Source organism: Labrus bergylta, chromosome 3 (assembly GCF_963930695.1).
Source record: "Labrus bergylta chromosome 3, fLabBer1.1, whole genome shotgun sequence".
Classification (NCBI taxonomy): domain Eukaryota; kingdom Metazoa; phylum Chordata; class Actinopteri; order Labriformes; family Labridae; genus Labrus; species Labrus bergylta.
In genome coordinates, this window is record NC_089197.1 from 20,001,733 (window position 1) to 20,019,557 (window position 17,825).

The window sequence follows — 17,825 nt, forward strand, 5'->3', positions numbered from 1 at the left end:
TGGGTGATACTTTTAATGTTTTTTTTTCTTTTTTTAAAAATAATTCATTAACAAGGCAGATCACATGGACTACACTGCTCCTAAGACTATAATGAGCATGTTAATAGTGCTAATAACAATAATTTATAAAGAGCCTTCAGGGTCGTTACTGCTGAAAATGAGTTAGCTGAGGAATCAATTAATCAATCAATATTTAGGCCATGGCTTTATTAACCAACCAAACAATGCTAAATGCACAAACACTGGGTAATTTAGATTTGTGATTTTGTTATTCACAGCATTTTATACATTTGTCAGTTAAAGGATTCAATTAGTGTCCTTTCTGAACAATCAGATTTAAGAGGATATTACTTGATCCACTTGATGCCACATTGTTATTACCTCGAGAAACAGTTAGCCGTGCATGGATAAAATTTGCTAAATTTCATTTGTCTTTAGTGAGATCATTTTGGCAAAAGTCATTTTTGGAGCAGACAGGTTGTATAAGGAGAACTGAGTTGTATAAACTAAGTGACTGTAAAATTATCACCCAAACCTTGGCAGGGATGACAGTTTATTCTGTCGTTGTAACTATGAAGGTGAGGGTCAGGGCAGTGATGTGAAGGACATAAGGGTTTTTCCCTAGGTGTAGATGTGTCCATGTTTTTATATAATCTAGGTGTGCGTGTGAGAGAGTGTGTATGTGTACAGGAAAGTGGCATTGATAAATGGGGTTCAGCATCTGTGAAGTTATTTTTTGTAAGTCTATTTGTATTTCTATTAAAATGTATCCAAATAGTATAAGATGGTGCTGGAATGTTGAGACGTTCTTTTTTTGGTCTTGCTGCACATTTGAGTCATTGTGTACCAAGTAAAACAGTGCAAGTGCAATGTTGCTGTTTAAAAAGGACATACATACTATAAATAGCCCAGTGCCAGCTTTGACCCTGAACAGAGCAAGCAGAAAACAGATGGATACATGGATAGATTGAAGAACCTGAAGCTACATAATTGGATTTTTTATGTGTACTTTTATGTGTTTTTATGTGTTCCACAAAAAAAAAATCTTTGCTGAGCACAGATCTACATTTTACATCACAACAAGGCTATACTGCTACTCCCATTTCACTTATAATCATGTCATAATATTTTGCACTGTTGATGTCTCTGTGGGGACTTATCGTAACCACAGGCCTGTAGGGTATAGTGCTGATAAGGGTCCCTGGCGGACTAGTGTGCATTTATGAGATCTGCTTGATTTCCTTGGCCTGATTGTTTGACTTAATGAGATTTCTGGGGGGTTCAGACGTCCAATTTCTTCTGTTCCCCTCTTTTTATTCTCCTGCCCTCCTTTGCCTGTCCTCTTTAATGTTTCTCCGACCCGGAAAGAGTTTTTCAAGTAGCCGTGATGTGTCATTAGTCCTTCTACGTTTTTACTTCTCCATTTTTATCTTCCTCAAAGTTTAGGACTTACAAGAATGAATACTTATGTTAATCCTGAAGCTCTGAGTTGTTCCATGCCTAACTTATATAGCTCAAATTCTGAGTCTCCTCTGCAGCTTTGGATGTTTCTGAAAAATCACAGCAGGTCCTCATGCCTTATCGTGGGGTATCCAGCCATTTGCTGTGGAGGCCGGTGGTGTAAACATGTCTGTCTTCCAACCAAATACTACCGATTTCAGTGTGTTGTCTGTAAAACTTGGTTGAAGGTCTGCCAATCAGTGAAACCACCTGCTGCGGTGCTTTGATTGGAAGGACAAGCTTCATACTGTCACTCCACTGCTCATAGTTTAACCTCTTTGCTATTGAAACAGTTGGCCAGTCGTTATCACCTGCCAACACAGCTCAGGCTAAGTTGCTGTGAAAACAATTTTTGTGTCACTAAAACATTGATGGAGTTGGCCTTTCTGTCTGGGAACAAATTGTCCTTTTTAATATTTGTGCCCACACCATGAAATCACAGTTTCTTGGTGTACTTTTTTTACTTGTCCTGTGAAATAGCCAGAGAAATTGAGGAGTTTAATATCATTTCTGAGCTTCTTCCTTCTGAACATGGCACATTTATGAGGCATAGAGGCCCTGTTTGCACCTGGTGTTAACATGCGTCTTGGTTTATCACATCTCAAGTAGAGAGTTACAAGTACATCAGTTCACACGAAGCATTTAAATGTGCTTTTCTAGCATCTCAGGTCTTTGAGAAAATAAACACAACCTTTCTCTTTATAAAGACAAATGCATTTAAGTTGGTGCAATGTATTTCAGATTCATCAATATGCTTTCTCGCCAATGCTTTATCACTCAGCACATGTACATTTCTCCTATTAGGTTGTTGCCTGGGTATAAAAGCCACACTTATGAATAATTTGAATGCAGTCAGAGGAAGCTCACGCAAGCTATCAGCAACCGTCAGATTAATTGGTGCTGATGAAGTGGTGGAAAAATAGCTTTTTTAATTTATTTTTGATTAAGTAAGGACATGTTGCACACATATATTCTGTAAAACATGAAGAACAACAAAAAGGCATTGAAACTAATCTATATTTAATATGCAATCTGCTTTTTGTTTATTTATTATACTTTGTGTAAGGGATTTTCCTAGGCAACTAATTTTCTAGTCTGTCAAGCAGAAATTAAAAGTCAGACTAACCAACTTGTCTTAAGTTAAGCAAACACTACAATACAGTCACGACTGAGCTAAATTATTTAAAATTCGAGAAAACAATGTAATTTGTTTTGCCAAGTGTGGCTATGATTAGCAGTGCTAGCACGACTAGCCTTCGGCCCTTTTTGCAGGTTGACGTCCACATGCCTGTGCTAAATGTGGTTACACTATGCTCTGGTTAATATGCCAGTTTAACCTGACACAGACATACATTTTTATAAAAAAAATGTCTACATCAAAATACTGCCCTAGGAGATGCTGTCTGTTTACTGGGCTTGTTTACATCCGGGTAGTAGAGCGGGGAGAGCAGGCCCATTAACCACAGCCAGCCTATGGCTACATCTCTGGCTACATTACAGTTTAGCAAAACATTTGAGCGATATGGAGAGCCAACATATGAAGTTAATAATTTGTTTAACAGGTTAGTCATTCTGGTGCCAATTGGCGAATGTGATAACATTTAACCATTTGGTCGATTAAACATGCACATCCCTGCTTTCATGTCGTTATCTCAATATCTCACATTACCTCAAATTAACTGTGCTATCTTTTTGATTTGGCCAAGGACAAATTTGGGTACAAACTATGAAAGAATGTAATCCAGATCACACGATACTGGGTGCAATCACATCTGAAATAGGATTGGTAATTTTGGGATCAGATCATTTATTATGCATATAAATATCAGGTATAAACAGAGGGAGCCACTTTTTTCTGTTTGTGGGGTATGAAGTGGTTAACATTTTTATTTAGACACATATATATATATTTTTTAAATGAAGCTCACTCCATTTAACCTTTTATAGACTAGAAATGATTTGAGCTTATAGTGTATTTATTTATTTTTGCAAACATATGATTTAGTTGTTGATGGGGTTATTGTGACCATTTGGGTGTTGGGCAGTTGAGCAGCTAAAATACTATTCATCTACTACTACACCTTTTTTGCGGTCTCATTCATTAGAGCTGCTTTTTCACTGTCAGTGAATGATAGGTGTCTGCTTGATTAATGTCATTCACAAAGCAAAACGAGTTCCACCAGTCATTTCTTCGTTTCAATAGAGCGGAGAAGGTAATCATGGCTCTGTCGTGTCGCATGTGATTCACCTTTAGCTGACACATTGTGCTTGTTATTGTATCACAATAGCTACCAGGCCCATAATTCAAGTATGTGTTTAAAGTCCATCGCTCATTTCCAGCTCAATAATAGTAGAGCTGGCTATTATGAGAAATAGAAGAGGGTACTGAGAGTCCATTCTGACAACAAGGTCTCCAGTGTTTTTAAGTGTCTAATATGAAAGATAGGAGTTTGTAAAAAAAAGGTACTTCTACACCAGATCTGCACAGAGGAAATACCAGTGTTTCTCTGTAATGCTCTACATATCCCCACTGAGAGCTATGTAGGTGGTAGCACAAATGTCTCAATGAATGTTTTTCTTTTTTGTCTGATTTCTTCTGTAAAGGTAATTAGATTCATTCTTGTTGAAGTATAAACCAAGAGAGCGTTTATTCTCTGCACAGGAGCTGTTTGTTTTCATTTTAATTCAGAAGAGCACCATGGGTTGGTGATGTCTTTTTGTTGTCTTAGATAGATGCCTTAGATAAAGAAGTCTACCTACAGTACACTGTGGAGCTAGTATATGAAGAACATGATGAAGATGGTTTGGTATAGAGCATTAAATCTCAACTCTTAACTTGCCTACCAGCTTATGATTAGTTGCGCAGATGCTTTTGTATTTGATCAAACACTCCTTAATTATACACTGCTTTATAGTTAAGCAGTTTTTTTTATTGGCACTGGCAATACTTATTCTGGGGATGGTGACATGATTTGGTTTCTTATTTTCAGAGTTTAAGTTTTCTTGTTGTTTTTAGTTCTCATTCTTCCCTGATGGTGTTGTTTCCCTTGTGTGTTTTCTAGGTTAGTGTTTCATGTGTTATTTTATAACTTCATATCCTAGTGTTTCTTTATGTTCTAGTGTGTTTTGTTTCATTCTTGAGTTCTGTGTGTCTTTAGTGTTTTTTAGTTGTCCTCAGTGTTTCTTGTATTCCTGCCTCTGTGTGTTTTCCGGTGTGATTGCCCTGATTGTCCTCCCCTGTGTCTTGTTAGTCTCACCTGTGTCTGATTACCCTATGTCTATTTAGTCTCTGTTTTTCTTCCCTTCTGTGTCAGTTCATTGTTGTTTGTATGTCAGTTATGAGTGTCAGTAAATGTCTGTTTTCCTCGTGCTCTAGTGTTACTTGTGGTTTCCTCGTGGCTAGTTTTCTACTGTAGAAAGTTGTGTGTTTGCCTTTGGCCTTTTTGTTTAAATAAATATTTTTTTTGTTAGATCTGCGTCTGGGTCCTCCTCTTAGTTTTTCTTGAACCGTGACAGATGGAATGACATGCACTTGCTGACATGCTCTAGGGGAAAAAAAGACTCGCCATAATTCCAGTCCAGTTTATATCCTCACACTACCACAAGACTTGAAACACAACACATGACTTTCATGTAAAAATGTCGTAGCCAGGGAAGCCCACTGCTTGGCTGTCTTGGTCCAATCTGATTAGTTGCTGAGTTCAGTTTAACTCAAAGTTTCACATTCATATTTGCAACCGCAGACTAACAAACCAACTTTTTGCACACCTAGCGAATAGCCTCTGCAGTCAAACTCACTGTATTAAACCATTTACATTTACCTTTTAACTAAAACATGATGCAACTCCCCCTTGTGTTATTTTGTGGAGGCAGGCTGCAGAGTGAGACTTTGCGAATGTGATGACTGTGGTGTTTAGGAGTGAAACAAGGAACACTAAAAAGCAGAGGAGTGCTGGAGAGTGACCAACAAGAACTTTTGAAATGGAGTGCTGCTTCATCTGTAGCTACGCTCATCTCTGACTGCATTAGCCTCCTTGTTGCTACTTTCCCTACCATTTCCTTACTATGAAACCTTTTACAGTTCAGTTCAATGTTGCCCAGAGGCCACTCAAGTAACAGCACAATGCTCTTTCTACAGCGAATGATGTAAAAGGAGCTTTTTTCACATGGCCATAAACAGTGTGGTGCCGTCTTGTTTCAAAGCTCGTCCTCCTTCTTTTGTTGATGAAGTGGTGCATTTTGTCTCCATCCGTTCAGCCACCAAGACTTAGACTCATCTTAACCACTTTCCATTATGTTTCACTCTCCTGTGTGCAAATCTATTTTTGTAATAATCCCTGCAGCCCTCTCTCACTTTATACATAAAAAATATCAAAAACAGGAAGATAATCCATGCCCTTTACGTGCGAATGAAGCTGGGTTATGTGGAAGATCTGACCTTTTCAGAAAACCATTTCATAATTGTAGGTTTTCTTATTTATTTATTTTATACCTTTTTTAATCTTAGCATCATTGTATTAAACATGATTTATGTTAAAGTCTGATGGACAATATTGAGAACTTCATAAAAATCTATCGGAAAAGTGATTTCTAGATGATATCCCTAAAGCTTTTTCTATTTTTTTTTTTCATCCGTCCCCACAGGGCAGTGATGCCTGGCATGGTGATGTTTCGGCGGCGCTGGTCAGTTGGCAGTGATGACCTGGTGCTGCCCGCCCTCTTCCTCTTTCTATTACACTGCATATGGTAAGTGTTCCTTAGACTATACTTTTTAGTTACCTTTTGTATTTTGTACTTTTTTCTGCTTCTATTATCACGTCCTTACCTTTTTTTTTTTTTTTTTTTTTTTTTTAAACTCAGGTTGGTGGTTCTGTCCGTGGTTCTGTTCGGCCTCCCGTATGGTTCAGACCAGTCCTGTTCTGTAACGCTGGTGGACCATGGCCGAGGGTACCTGGGCATCCTGGTTAGCTGCCTTATCTGTGAGAGCGCCATCATGTGGCTGAGTATGAGAGGCAGTATTCTGTACACACAGCCCAGGGAAGCTGTGCAGTACGTCCTCTACATACGGCTCGGTAAGACACACAGGCACACTCACTTTTTAAAACGGAGGGGGGGGGGGTCACCTCCAGATGCTTGAGAACAGAAGAAGGGGGTTTTGGTGATTCCAGGGTGATGTTCTAACTCTGTTTATATTGATCGGGCCAGTGTCAATAACTATTCTCCTCACACTCTGTCTCCCTTTCTCGCTTCAGCTATTCTATTGGTTGAGCTAGTATATGCAGTTGTAGGAATCACCTGGCTTGTCCAGTACTATCAGCCCTGCTCTGATGTCACTGCCAAAAACCTGGCTTTGGGTGAGTAGGAAACAAGAGTGGGAACAGACTTTTAAGTTAAAGGTGCTGGTTTATCTTGAACTTGCTTTAATTTTCTCTGCAGGAATTGTTGCATGCAACTGGCTAGTGATATTCAGCGTCTGCATTACGCTCATGTGCACCTTTGACCCAACGGGTCGGACTTTTGTCAAACTGAAAGCCACCCGTCGACGTCAGCGCAACCTCACTACCTACACACTCAGGTATTGACAGGTCCTCTGATTCTCTGCTTTAAAACCCTGTCTCTTATTTTGTCTTCACACAATAGTCAGCATTTCTTTGCCTTTCTCTCGATTAGACACAGGCTAGAGGAAGGCCAAGCTAGCAGCTGGAGTAGGAGGCTCAAGTTCTTCATGTGCTGCACCAGAGCCCAGGATACACAATCAGTGAGTCACAGCAAACACTTAACTTATTAACTGGGTTTAAAACAAAACAGTAAGGAATTTAACTACAAATATGTCAAGCATTACATCCTGTTAGATTCATTAGTCATTTCAAAGAGAATAAATCATGACACAGATGAGCTTATTACCTTACTAATTACTTACATGAAGTAGTTTAGAGCGAATAGGAAAGTAAAAAGATTAATTTCCGACCAAATATATTAACCGGCTTTCCCTTAAAATGCAGTCTTGTATTAATAAACATTCACTTGACATGAATTCAGAACTGAATTCATGAATAATCAATCTAAAAAGATTACCTTCAGCTTGAGTATTTTCCACAAAGAAAAAAATTGAAACTAATATTTGAGCGTGTCATGTTGTTTACTGCACATAACCACCTAAATACTCAGACAGGTGTACCACACTCTCTTACATTATAAACAATAGTATGTTTCATATCTAAGATAGAAATATCTTCTGGCAAGTAATATTACGATTGAAATTGAGAAGTTATTTTGGCTCTAAATGGAATTTGGGGTGGGAAATAATATATTCATGAACTCATTCCAGTTGATTATACAGTTAAACAAAGTACACCAAGCAGAAGGTCAAGCAAGCATTTTGTGGAAAATGACCTTAATATCAGTCCTCTTTTTGTTGTTACGATTTTCCATTATGACCTGAAATCAGCTTGTTCCCCTGTGCAGGATGCGTATTCAGAAGTGGCCAGCCTTTTTGCAGAGTTTTTCAGAGACCTGGACATAGTGCCTAGCGATATTATTGCTGGCCTGGTACTTCTCCGCCAGAGACAGAGGTCTAAGAGATCGTCTATCCTGGACCAGGTATCCATCGCTGTAAAAATGACTTTACTTTTGTGAATGGTCAGGCATACTGCAATTCAGATATGTTTTCTAAAACATTTTTCCCTTTCTAGGCCAACAATGACATATTAGCCTTCTTATCTGGGATGCCTGTCACTCGTAGCACAAGATACCTGGACCTCAAGAACTCGGTGAGTTTCTATTTGGGTGCTAAACTGACAATTTAGATAAACAATAAAATACTCGATTACATAAAACACTTAATGTATTTGAACAATTGAACTGATGACAGAGCAGCTATTAGGTTGATGACAGCCTTTTTTTTTACACATTACTGCACTGCACATTTCTATGCTGTCTATGTTTTTTGAGTATTCATTTAAAAACAAAGTTATAGATTTGAGTATCTCAGGGTTGGTGAATGTATTATAATTGCCATTCCTTAGATTTTTGGACTTGTGTGTTGGTGTCCAATTTGTGTGCCTTTCCATCTCGCAGACTGAGATGGGCATGTACAAGGATGTGTGTTACTACATGCTCTTTGCCCTGGCTGCGTATGGGTGGCCCATGTACCTAATGAGGAAGCCTGCTTGTGGGCTGTGCCGCCTCGCAAGCTCCTGCCCGTAAGTCCAAAGACACACACACACACACCCGCACGGTTTTGATCTATTTGGCATCAGTGTCTCTTGAGCCTCTCTACTGCAGGTCATATTTCACATGCGTCATCACTTGCCAAGTAGTAGTCCACTGAGACAATACCACTCTCGTTAGACTCACTCACCAAGAAAACAAATGTTGAATTATTCACATACTCATATTTAGATTGCCTTCGCTAGGTTCCGAGATAATTTCTCTTAAATCTCACCAGTTGTTGTTCGTCCCACTTACTGTTGAAGAAATCAGCCATCAATCTGTTTCTGTTCTGATCTTCCAGCTGCACGTCGGTGTCTGGCTCTCGGATGTCTCAGTCTGTGACAGTGGAGGAGGACAATTGTTGCGGCTGTAATGTTCTGGCCATACGCAGACACTTCCTTGACAGGGACCTCAAGCAGGTTCAAATTGTCTACACATCCTGCCACGATGCAGTGAGTAATCAGACAACCGGCTAACGAGCGGGCAGAGGTGTTAGAGCTTGACTTCCTGAATAAAACAAAGGATAGGTTGTGTTGGAGTCGCAAAAGTACAGCATCAGGAAAATGTATTTTCTGTTTGTCAATACTTCTGTTTGATTGTTAGTGTGTAGTTTGCAAAAGACACTATTGAGCTTTTGAGTCATAATTCAAATGTTAAGCTTGTAAACTGAACAGTCATCTTGACAAACAAACATCACTTAACACAGGGCTTTGGTTTAGACAAATCCACAAACTAGAACCCAGTGTGATTTTTTTTTTTTTTTTCGTAGCATTAATTTGTAACTTGGCAATTATTTGCATCAGCTTTGATAACACTTTACTGAACAGTTTAGTTGTTGAGATATGGGGAGCTAAGTCACTCTGTCCACATCCTCCAGCAAGTGTCCTACTCCACCAAAGCTGCTTTTTATGGATATAATCTCAAAGTGCAGTGAAAGGGGAGAATGTCCATCTTCTTAGTCACACTCGACAAGTTGTCCCCTGCTGTTTTTTGGTTCTAAGGTTAGTTTAAGAAGTGAAAATATAATAATTGCCATCATTGTCCAATTCACATGACCATGGATATTGCCTTTTAATCCTTTACAAACAATCTAACTCTGACTTTTAATATTACAGTAACTTAATAGCGCTAAATATTTGGTTAAATTGTTTTTTTATGTAGAGTTTTTATAATATTCCCATGAGCACTTGGGCCACATGATGTCCATGATTTGTAAAACAGAGAACTTCTTAGTGAGGTTAACGCTCATTTTCCATCTGTAATAAACATATTTTATGGAAGGACTTTTATGACTTTGCTGTGCCAAGTGGAAAAAAGGTTGACGACAAAGATGGAGGAAGTGCTCGGATTGTACTGTGGAGCTGTGGTGCACCAGTATTTGTCACCTCCTCACTTTTCTCCTCTCTGTGTTCTTCTCACTTTGCCACTACCTTCACTGTCCACTCTGCATTCTCCACACAGGTTTATGAGACTCCATTTTTTGTGGCAGTGGATCATGCCAAAAAGAAGGTTGTCATCAGTATCAGAGGAACCCTTTCACCAAAGGTGAATTTGAGCTTTTGCTTTTTTTTTTTTTTTTAAGGATAAAATTTCCTCCACTGTCTCTAAATAATAATGAGCTAGTGACTGGTGTTGTTCTCATAGTTGTGTGCTCTCTGAAGACCCACACCCTTAAAACATAGAGCAGAAAACACGAGTGTCAACTTTAAAACATTACTGTGTTGTGCATCTCTTACACAAAGAGAAATCCTCAACTGCTTTCAGCTAAGCCATGTTCAGGGTCTTCAGTCCTTATTGTCTTAGTGCAGCCTGTCAGATACTGTAAATACAATAAAACACACAATCCAATCTTTGATGGAGATGATTAATGATATTTTCTACATAACTTTCCTTTATCCTTGCCCTTTCCCACTTATTTACCTTTTCTTCTTCATCCATGTGTGTTCTCTTCCTTATGCAATCTTTTTTTTTTGTAATAACTTGATTGACTTTTTATTTATCAGGACGCCTTGACTGATCTGACAGGGGATTCTGAGCGTCTGCCTGTAGAAGAGCAGCACGGGACCTGGCTTGGTCACAAGGTCTGAGATGTGAAATACACACACTGTCAAATCTGCTGTTCATCTTTTAGCTCAGTTTAAACAAGGCAAATGATCCCAGATCTCCAGACTCCAAAGGCCACTTCAGTGAACTGTAGAAATAATTGCTGTGGATATTTTAATGCAAGGTTAATGACGCAGACTTCCTCTCTTCCTGTCTACTTCTTTCTGTCTTGACTGACTTCTCCTTTTTCCACTCTTAGGGGATGGTTTTCTCAGCAGAATACATTAAGAAGAAGCTGGAGCAGGAAATGATCTTGTCACAGGCTTTCGGCAGAGACTTGGTACACGGCTCTCTTTTCTATTAAGAATGAATCCTTTTTTCAAGGCTACAGTTGTGCATCATCTAAGCAACCCCCAAGCCCTACTTAATACAACGACTTCTACCAGTAGTTAAAGAGGCAATTAATCAAAGTGTTTAAATCCACTGTGGTGACAGAAGTGTTTGTGTTGTTAACAAAATGACTTTGGCTGTCTCTCACAGAGCAAAGGCACCATGCACTACGGCCTGGTGATAGTCGGGCACTCCCTCGGTGCAGGCACTGCTGCTATCCTCTCCTTCCTGCTGAGGCCTCAGTACCCCACCCTACACTGCTACTCTTACTCCCCACCTGGTGGCCTTCTTAGGTGAGTCACTCCTCTGTATAATGTCCAAGAGAGCATTAGTCATTCTGTTGGAGCACAATGTGCAGGAAGTGAAATGTTTTTTTCTCTGTAGAGCTGGAGATTTTCAGTGTACAGAAAAAGGTGACAGTGTGAGAAATGTGATGTAAATGATACTGCTGTTTAATTTGACAGTACAAAGAGGCAGACAGGAAATGAGGGGAGAGGGAGAGAGAGGTATGACCTTTTAAGAAAGGATCTCTGGAATCAAACTGGGGGCCTTGCTGTTATGTGTTTCATATCTAGCCATTTGGCTTTCTGTGGCTTAGTCTTCGGGTTTATATAATACTTTATTAAGTCACCTTATTAAAAATCAAAAGTTGTGGAATAGAAAAAAGAAGAGTTAGACTTTAAAACAAATTTTCTGTTACAGAAATTACTGACAAAAGATGAGAGCAGGGCCAGAGCCACCAAGCTTAAACAATGATTTACAACTGTATACAAATGCATAGACCCAGTCCATCAGTCAGAAACTAGACTGTCCTTCAATGTCTCACACACTGGGATTTTTATTTCACATATATTTGTAAAACTTTTACAAAAAAACAAAGTCCTGGTTTGTATATAATTTGCTCTTTTTGGAATTCAAAACGTATTTTAAGTCTGGCCCAGTGTTTCAGGCTTCGTCAGCTCTTTGTCTGTGTACACTTGAGCACAGCTGGCTCCAGTGACGTTGCTATGCAAATGATGTGGGGAAAGAAAGAGACTTCTAAATGCTTCCGAGCACATCCGATGTTTTATTGAAGTCAAGCCTAGGCAGTTTGTCAGACTTTGGTCAGAAAGTACAGGATGGATGATCAAATAAAGTAATGTATAAGAAATTCGAAAATATTCCACCACAGGACACACAGGGTCACTGCATGAATCCAGTATGAAAAGGATGTCACTTATTTGCTGTGGCTTTTAAAGAAAAAATTAACACCTATGGGAGATTTGTATCGATGTGTCAAACAGCGCCCTCCACCACCATCATTAAAAACCAAATGAGGGGAAATCTTTTTAAAAAACTGTGTTCCTGCCAACAGTAGAGTTTCAGAGATGGAACAATCTATGCAAAACATCTGAAAGTGACTGAAGCTATTCTGAAGGCCCCGCTCATTATAACTAATTAATGTAATTTGGAATTTACAATTGTTTTATACCCATGGTTCTTCTAAAAATGGGAAATGAGGAGCTACTTTTCCTGCAGGGACAGGGTTATTTTCCAGGGGATTCTGTTCTTGTTTTCATCATTTCATTATGCTGTGTTTGTCTATAGCTTCCATTGTCAAATCACTTCTTGTAGATACAGTTGCGTAAATGTATTCCCTAAATATTTGATGTGGCATAGTGTAAAGTCTATAATACTTTTTCATTTGCTTCAGATGGCCTATGTTTTTTTTTAGAAGTTTGGAATTAAAACAAAGATAATGTGTGCAGAGAGACGAGTTTCCTCTCAGCTCACACCCTTTACTCTCTGCACATATCCTGTTTACATAGTGAAACTCTTACTTTCTTTTGTTTTCCCAGTGAGGATGCCATGGAGTACTCCAAGGAGTTTGTCTCATCGGTGGTATTAGGAAAAGATCTGGTACCAAGGTATCCCTTCTGCTTTATCCACTGTACTCTGGTTAACGTCACTATGCTGCAGTATTACAATATATATATATGTGCTGCTGGTCTCTCATAGGCTTGGCCTGTCACAATTGGAGGGTTTCCGACGCCACCTTCTGGAAGTGTTACAGAAAAGTAACAAGCCAAAGGTTGGTCTCTTGACACTGTAGAATAAGACAGTCAGACTTGGTGAATTTTTGGAGAGTGAAACATGAAGAGAAGGAAACAAATTGTACTCTGCTTATCTTGCTCTGGAAATAATTAATGGAAATGTCTTTGCTGCACAGTTACAAATAGATGACTAAATAGATGATCTATCATCAAGATTCAGTATATACAGTGTTAGACTTGAACACCTAATAGCATCACGCATCATGTAGTGTAAATGCTTTGAGTTGTCAGAAAAATAGAATAGCGCTAAACAAGTCCACGCCCATTCATTTCTTGTGTATATTGAGTTTTCTGCAGTGGCTGATTTAGAATGAACTGCAGGCTTCAACACAGCCTCTCGCAACACTGCAGCTGAAATATCACTGCTATAATTAAAGAATCATTAAGTTAACCCACTGGCTGCTGCAGTAAAGCAAACAATCTACAGATGACAGAATTTGATTCAAATGTTACATTACATAACGCCTTTGTCTGTGCAACAGTGGAGAATAATTGCGGGAGGCACCAAATGCATCCCAAAATCAGAGCTTCCCGTAGAGGACGAGGATCCTCAGTCTCAGCCAGCAGCGCCCCCCAGCAGTCGCCTCTGGCTCCACCCCAGTGACCTCAGCATCGCCCTTTCAGCCTCCACCCCCCTCTACCCTCCTGGCAGGATCATCCATGTGGTGCACAACCATCCTCCAGAGACATTGTGAGAAGATCAATTTATTGGACTGTGTAGTTGACAGAAAGAATATTCTCAAATGTTGTTCCATGTTTTATTTAAAGTTTGAAAAAAGTGACATCAGTCATTAGTTCATGTCTAAAGACATGTCCTTGTACAAACCATACTTTTTTTTTTTTTTTACCAAATAATTCCAGCTCACAAATGGTCAAGTGGTTAGATAAGTGACGCATGGATACCTCAGGGAAGATTTGTTTCACACCTGTGGAATTAATAACTGGCAGCACGATGGGAAGAGGTGTACACTGAATACTTGTGACAGTGTGGGTTTACAGTGTGGCACGCGGCACTCCTCTCTTCTTTTATCTGCACTCACCGGTACTGCTGCTCTGACTAATACCACATTTTATCTTTCTGTCTATACATTTTCAAAGACAGATCATACATCTCAATGAAAAATGTCTATTTCTTTAGGGATTTAATTCTGATTCTGTAAAACCCCAATATAAAACATTCTCAACCTGCAAAGATGGGCTGTAATCCAAGATCAGAACTTCTCAAAAAATTAACATTTTTTTATCAACATACACTCATCTGTCAGGTTAAATGATACTTTCTAGTTGTGTTGTAAATGTCAAATCTTCTATATTGCAACTTAAGGAAAAAGGTATTTTGTGAACAATGTTTTTATTTCAGACCACTTCTGTTAAATGATAAATTCAAAGGAGGACCATGTAGGTTTTCGATCTTTGATTCGGATTAGTTCACTGCTAATGCTTCAACATGTGTTTAATACACAAACTGAGGCCAGCTGCACCTAGATCGATGTCTGTTCCCCTCATCTCTCCCCGTGATTGATAGAAACTCTCTCTATTTGTAGCTGTGGCCAGGAGGAGCCAACCTACTCTGCTCTATGGGGGGACAACAAGGCCTTTGATGAGGTCATCATATCGCCGGCCATGCTTAATGAGCACATGCCCCACATGGTGATGGAGGGCCTAAACAAGGTCTGTTACATTTGTATGCATGCATGTGGACGGTGGGGCTGTTGAATGTATATTCTGAGTACTGTAAATGTATGCATGTGTTCACCATTAACCTACGGTTGTTTTCTTCACAATGCTCCTGTTTAAAAGCATGGGAACGGTTCACTCCTGGTTGGTTTCATGGGTATCCTCTGACCTTTTTCTATGTATGGTTCACAAGCACTGAACTTCTCTGAAGGGGATTCATGTGTATGTCTGCATGTTTTGGATCCACTTTGAGACTGCACTTTCTTGTGAGTTCAACGTTTGTATCTCTGTGCGTATGTGTCGTTCCTCACTCATATTAGTGGCTTAGCCTTGTTCCATGTGTGTTGGATGTTGAACAGTTCTGTGTGTATATTTGTGAAGAGTGTGCTGTGCTTCTTCTGTAGTATGATACCTCTAATGTGTCTGCAGGTGCTGGAACCGTTTTGTCCCCTGTCTGAGCAGGAAAACGTGGAACCAGAGGGACTGGAAGTCAATCAGCATACCTGCAATATTTCTGTGATAACCTCAGAAACCGAACTAAACTCTAACCCCCTTCCCTCTGATCCCTCCTCTCACACCAACAAAGACACACCGTGCCCCGCCTCCCTCACACAAACGAAGCCTGCCAACGTCCCTCTTACTGTGGCAGCTTCTTCTTTCCTTTTAGATCCTGAGTCTCTTCGACCTTCTCCTTCTCCTCCTTCTCCTCCGCCTCCTCTATCAGACTGTACTCCTCCCTCTGTCGCCCCCCTTCTTTCCAACAGTCCTCATGACCCTCAGGCAGCCCTTTCAGTTGCAAATGATTCATGCATTCCTCCACAAACCCCATCAGACCCACCCAGCTCCAGCACTTGTACAGATGTGATTGCTGCTCCAATTTCTGAAAGCCCATCTGATGGGTCTAACTGTGCTCGGATAGAAAATTCTCCCGTAAAGATAGTAACATCACATGGCTCTTCACAAAAAGACGAAGTTTGCAGTTTAAAAATGCCAAACAATTCTTCAGATTCAGTTGTATAGACTTTATTACACTCAGTATTACAACAGCGATCCAAAGTAAAACGGTTACAGTTAAGGATGTGTTGTCCTGACCATGAAGTTCAATCGGGGAGACAAGCATTTTGCCTAAAACTCAGGATTTTTTGTCAAACTCCTTAAAAGACTGGAACCAACATTTAAATAGTCATCTTAGAGAAGTGGCAGAGTCTGCCTTTCCTCCACTGAGGGCATCATAAAAGACAGACAGAAATAAAAGCAGCTCAAATGATATAGCAGCTTAGCAAAAGTTAAAAACCCTTTCCTTCTAGCATTTTTTCTCTTCCTACTTTCAAAAAAAACTAAAAAAATGGATGCAACAAGTCCGGACAAGTTCAATGAATATTTTCAGAAGATGTTCACGAAAACCATAAACAAGGGAAATTGAAAGAATGTGAACTGTTTAGAAGGCAAGTTAAAGCAACATGTTATGGTTGTGTGGTCTTTATCAGGTTTAAAGAGGCTCCTGGAATACATCAGCAGTTAATGGGGTATATGACAGTATCATAATATTTAATCCCTTTAAACCTTGAAGTAGATATAGCCTTTTACAGCCCTGCATGATGAGTCCAAACCTACCTGCTTTCTGTCTTTTCTTAATGAGCTTCCTCATCCAGCTGTCCTCACCCTTCATTCTTCACTGTTCCCCTCACAGCTACGGTACATTTTGGTCAAGTGCTGTGGCGTGAACTTGCTAACCCCTTTCCTCGAGCTAGCTAGTTTTCTTTGTATTCCCAAAGTTGCCATGGCAACCTAATTTCTGCCACATTAACTGCTCTTTCTTCCTCCTTGGCTGGGGTTTTTCAGTCACTGCAGCTCTTCAGTCTGGATATCATCTTTTTCATCATTTTTTCAAAGCACATATTCTTCCTCAATCAGAATCCCTTCAAGGAACTGTCAATTACTCATCAGCAGCAGGTGGAGCAACGAAAGGGGACCAAATGTGTAAATATGTAGTACTCTGCTGACAAATCGCTGCTTACCAAGTCCAAAAAAACGTCTTAATTTCCTCTTATTGCTGACATTTTGTTAACAAAACTCTGAAACCTGGAGTTATTTTTATGTTCTCAATCGTGCACCTCACTCTGCGATGTTATGATATACTGTCATAAATTATATATGTTGTGAACCTATGGCTGCAGGGATTCCAGTACAGTCATAAATATTTAAAAACTCTGTCTCTATGTATACGTTTTACTTTTGGTACAGAGTGTGCAGTCTTTGTAATATTTTGTTATTGTGCTCATTGTTTGCTGCTGTGCCTTCAAATGCAGATTTGTGGGATGCCGTCTGTGCCAAATATTTGTTTTTCATATTGCAGCCATCTTGTTTTCATGTATCATTAGCCACACTCACCTATGTAACATCTCCATTTTTTCCTTTATGTTCCATAACAACATACATACTTCAAACATATTAAACATGTTTAATCCATTTGTTACTAAAGATTTTCAGTTGTTGTAGACACTAATTTCCATGTTTTTTTGTTTTGTTTCATTGTCACATTCTTTTTTTAAACTTTTTTGTCTTTTCTGTTTTGTTTTAAAAAAAAAAAAACATATTGTGCTTCCATCAAGTGTTTTAACTCCATTAAAAGTGACCAAGTATATGTAACTGTGTGTCTATGTGATTTGCAGCTAGAGATGTCTTGTACTCACGTTTTTAACTATTAACACGGCTCAGTTCTCATCATTCAGCTGGACTCTACTTTTCCTCATCACACTGTAGGTCGGTCGTAGCTCTTGCTCAGGCATCATGACTCCTTTGTGGTTGTTTAATGTCAGATAAAGTAGGTGTACGCTCACCTTCAGATGCTCTTACATGTATCTGAACTACACTTGACTTTTTTGACACTAAAATAATAGATGTATTTAT

The 17,825-nt window shown here is 39.4% G+C and overlaps 1 protein-coding gene across 2 annotated transcripts in view; it reads left to right on the forward strand.

Annotated features, from left to right (window-relative positions):
• dagla (diacylglycerol lipase, alpha) overlaps nt 1–17,825 on the forward strand; it is a 31,469-nt gene that overhangs the window by 8,731 nt on the left and 4,913 nt on the right. For both annotated transcript variants that reach the window (XM_020632503.2, XM_020632504.2), the window contains exons 2-18: nt 6,145–6,246; nt 6,361–6,572; nt 6,753–6,854; nt 6,937–7,075; nt 7,171–7,258; nt 7,966–8,100; nt 8,193–8,270; nt 8,578–8,702; nt 9,014–9,164; nt 10,174–10,257; nt 10,716–10,793; nt 11,015–11,095; nt 11,296–11,438; nt 12,984–13,052; nt 13,144–13,216; nt 13,721–13,929; nt 14,783–14,909. In XM_020632503.2, the coding sequence (XP_020488159.1) occupies nt 6,152–6,246; nt 6,361–6,572; nt 6,753–6,854; nt 6,937–7,075; nt 7,171–7,258; nt 7,966–8,100; nt 8,193–8,270; nt 8,578–8,702; nt 9,014–9,164; nt 10,174–10,257; nt 10,716–10,793; nt 11,015–11,095; nt 11,296–11,438; nt 12,984–13,052; nt 13,144–13,216; nt 13,721–13,929; nt 14,783–14,909 (1,989 nt within the window). In that variant the 5' untranslated portion in view covers nt 6,145–6,151. The remainder of the gene's footprint in view (nt 1–6,144; nt 6,247–6,360; nt 6,573–6,752; nt 6,855–6,936; nt 7,076–7,170; nt 7,259–7,965; nt 8,101–8,192; nt 8,271–8,577; nt 8,703–9,013; nt 9,165–10,173; nt 10,258–10,715; nt 10,794–11,014; nt 11,096–11,295; nt 11,439–12,983; nt 13,053–13,143; nt 13,217–13,720; nt 13,930–14,782; nt 14,910–17,825) is intronic.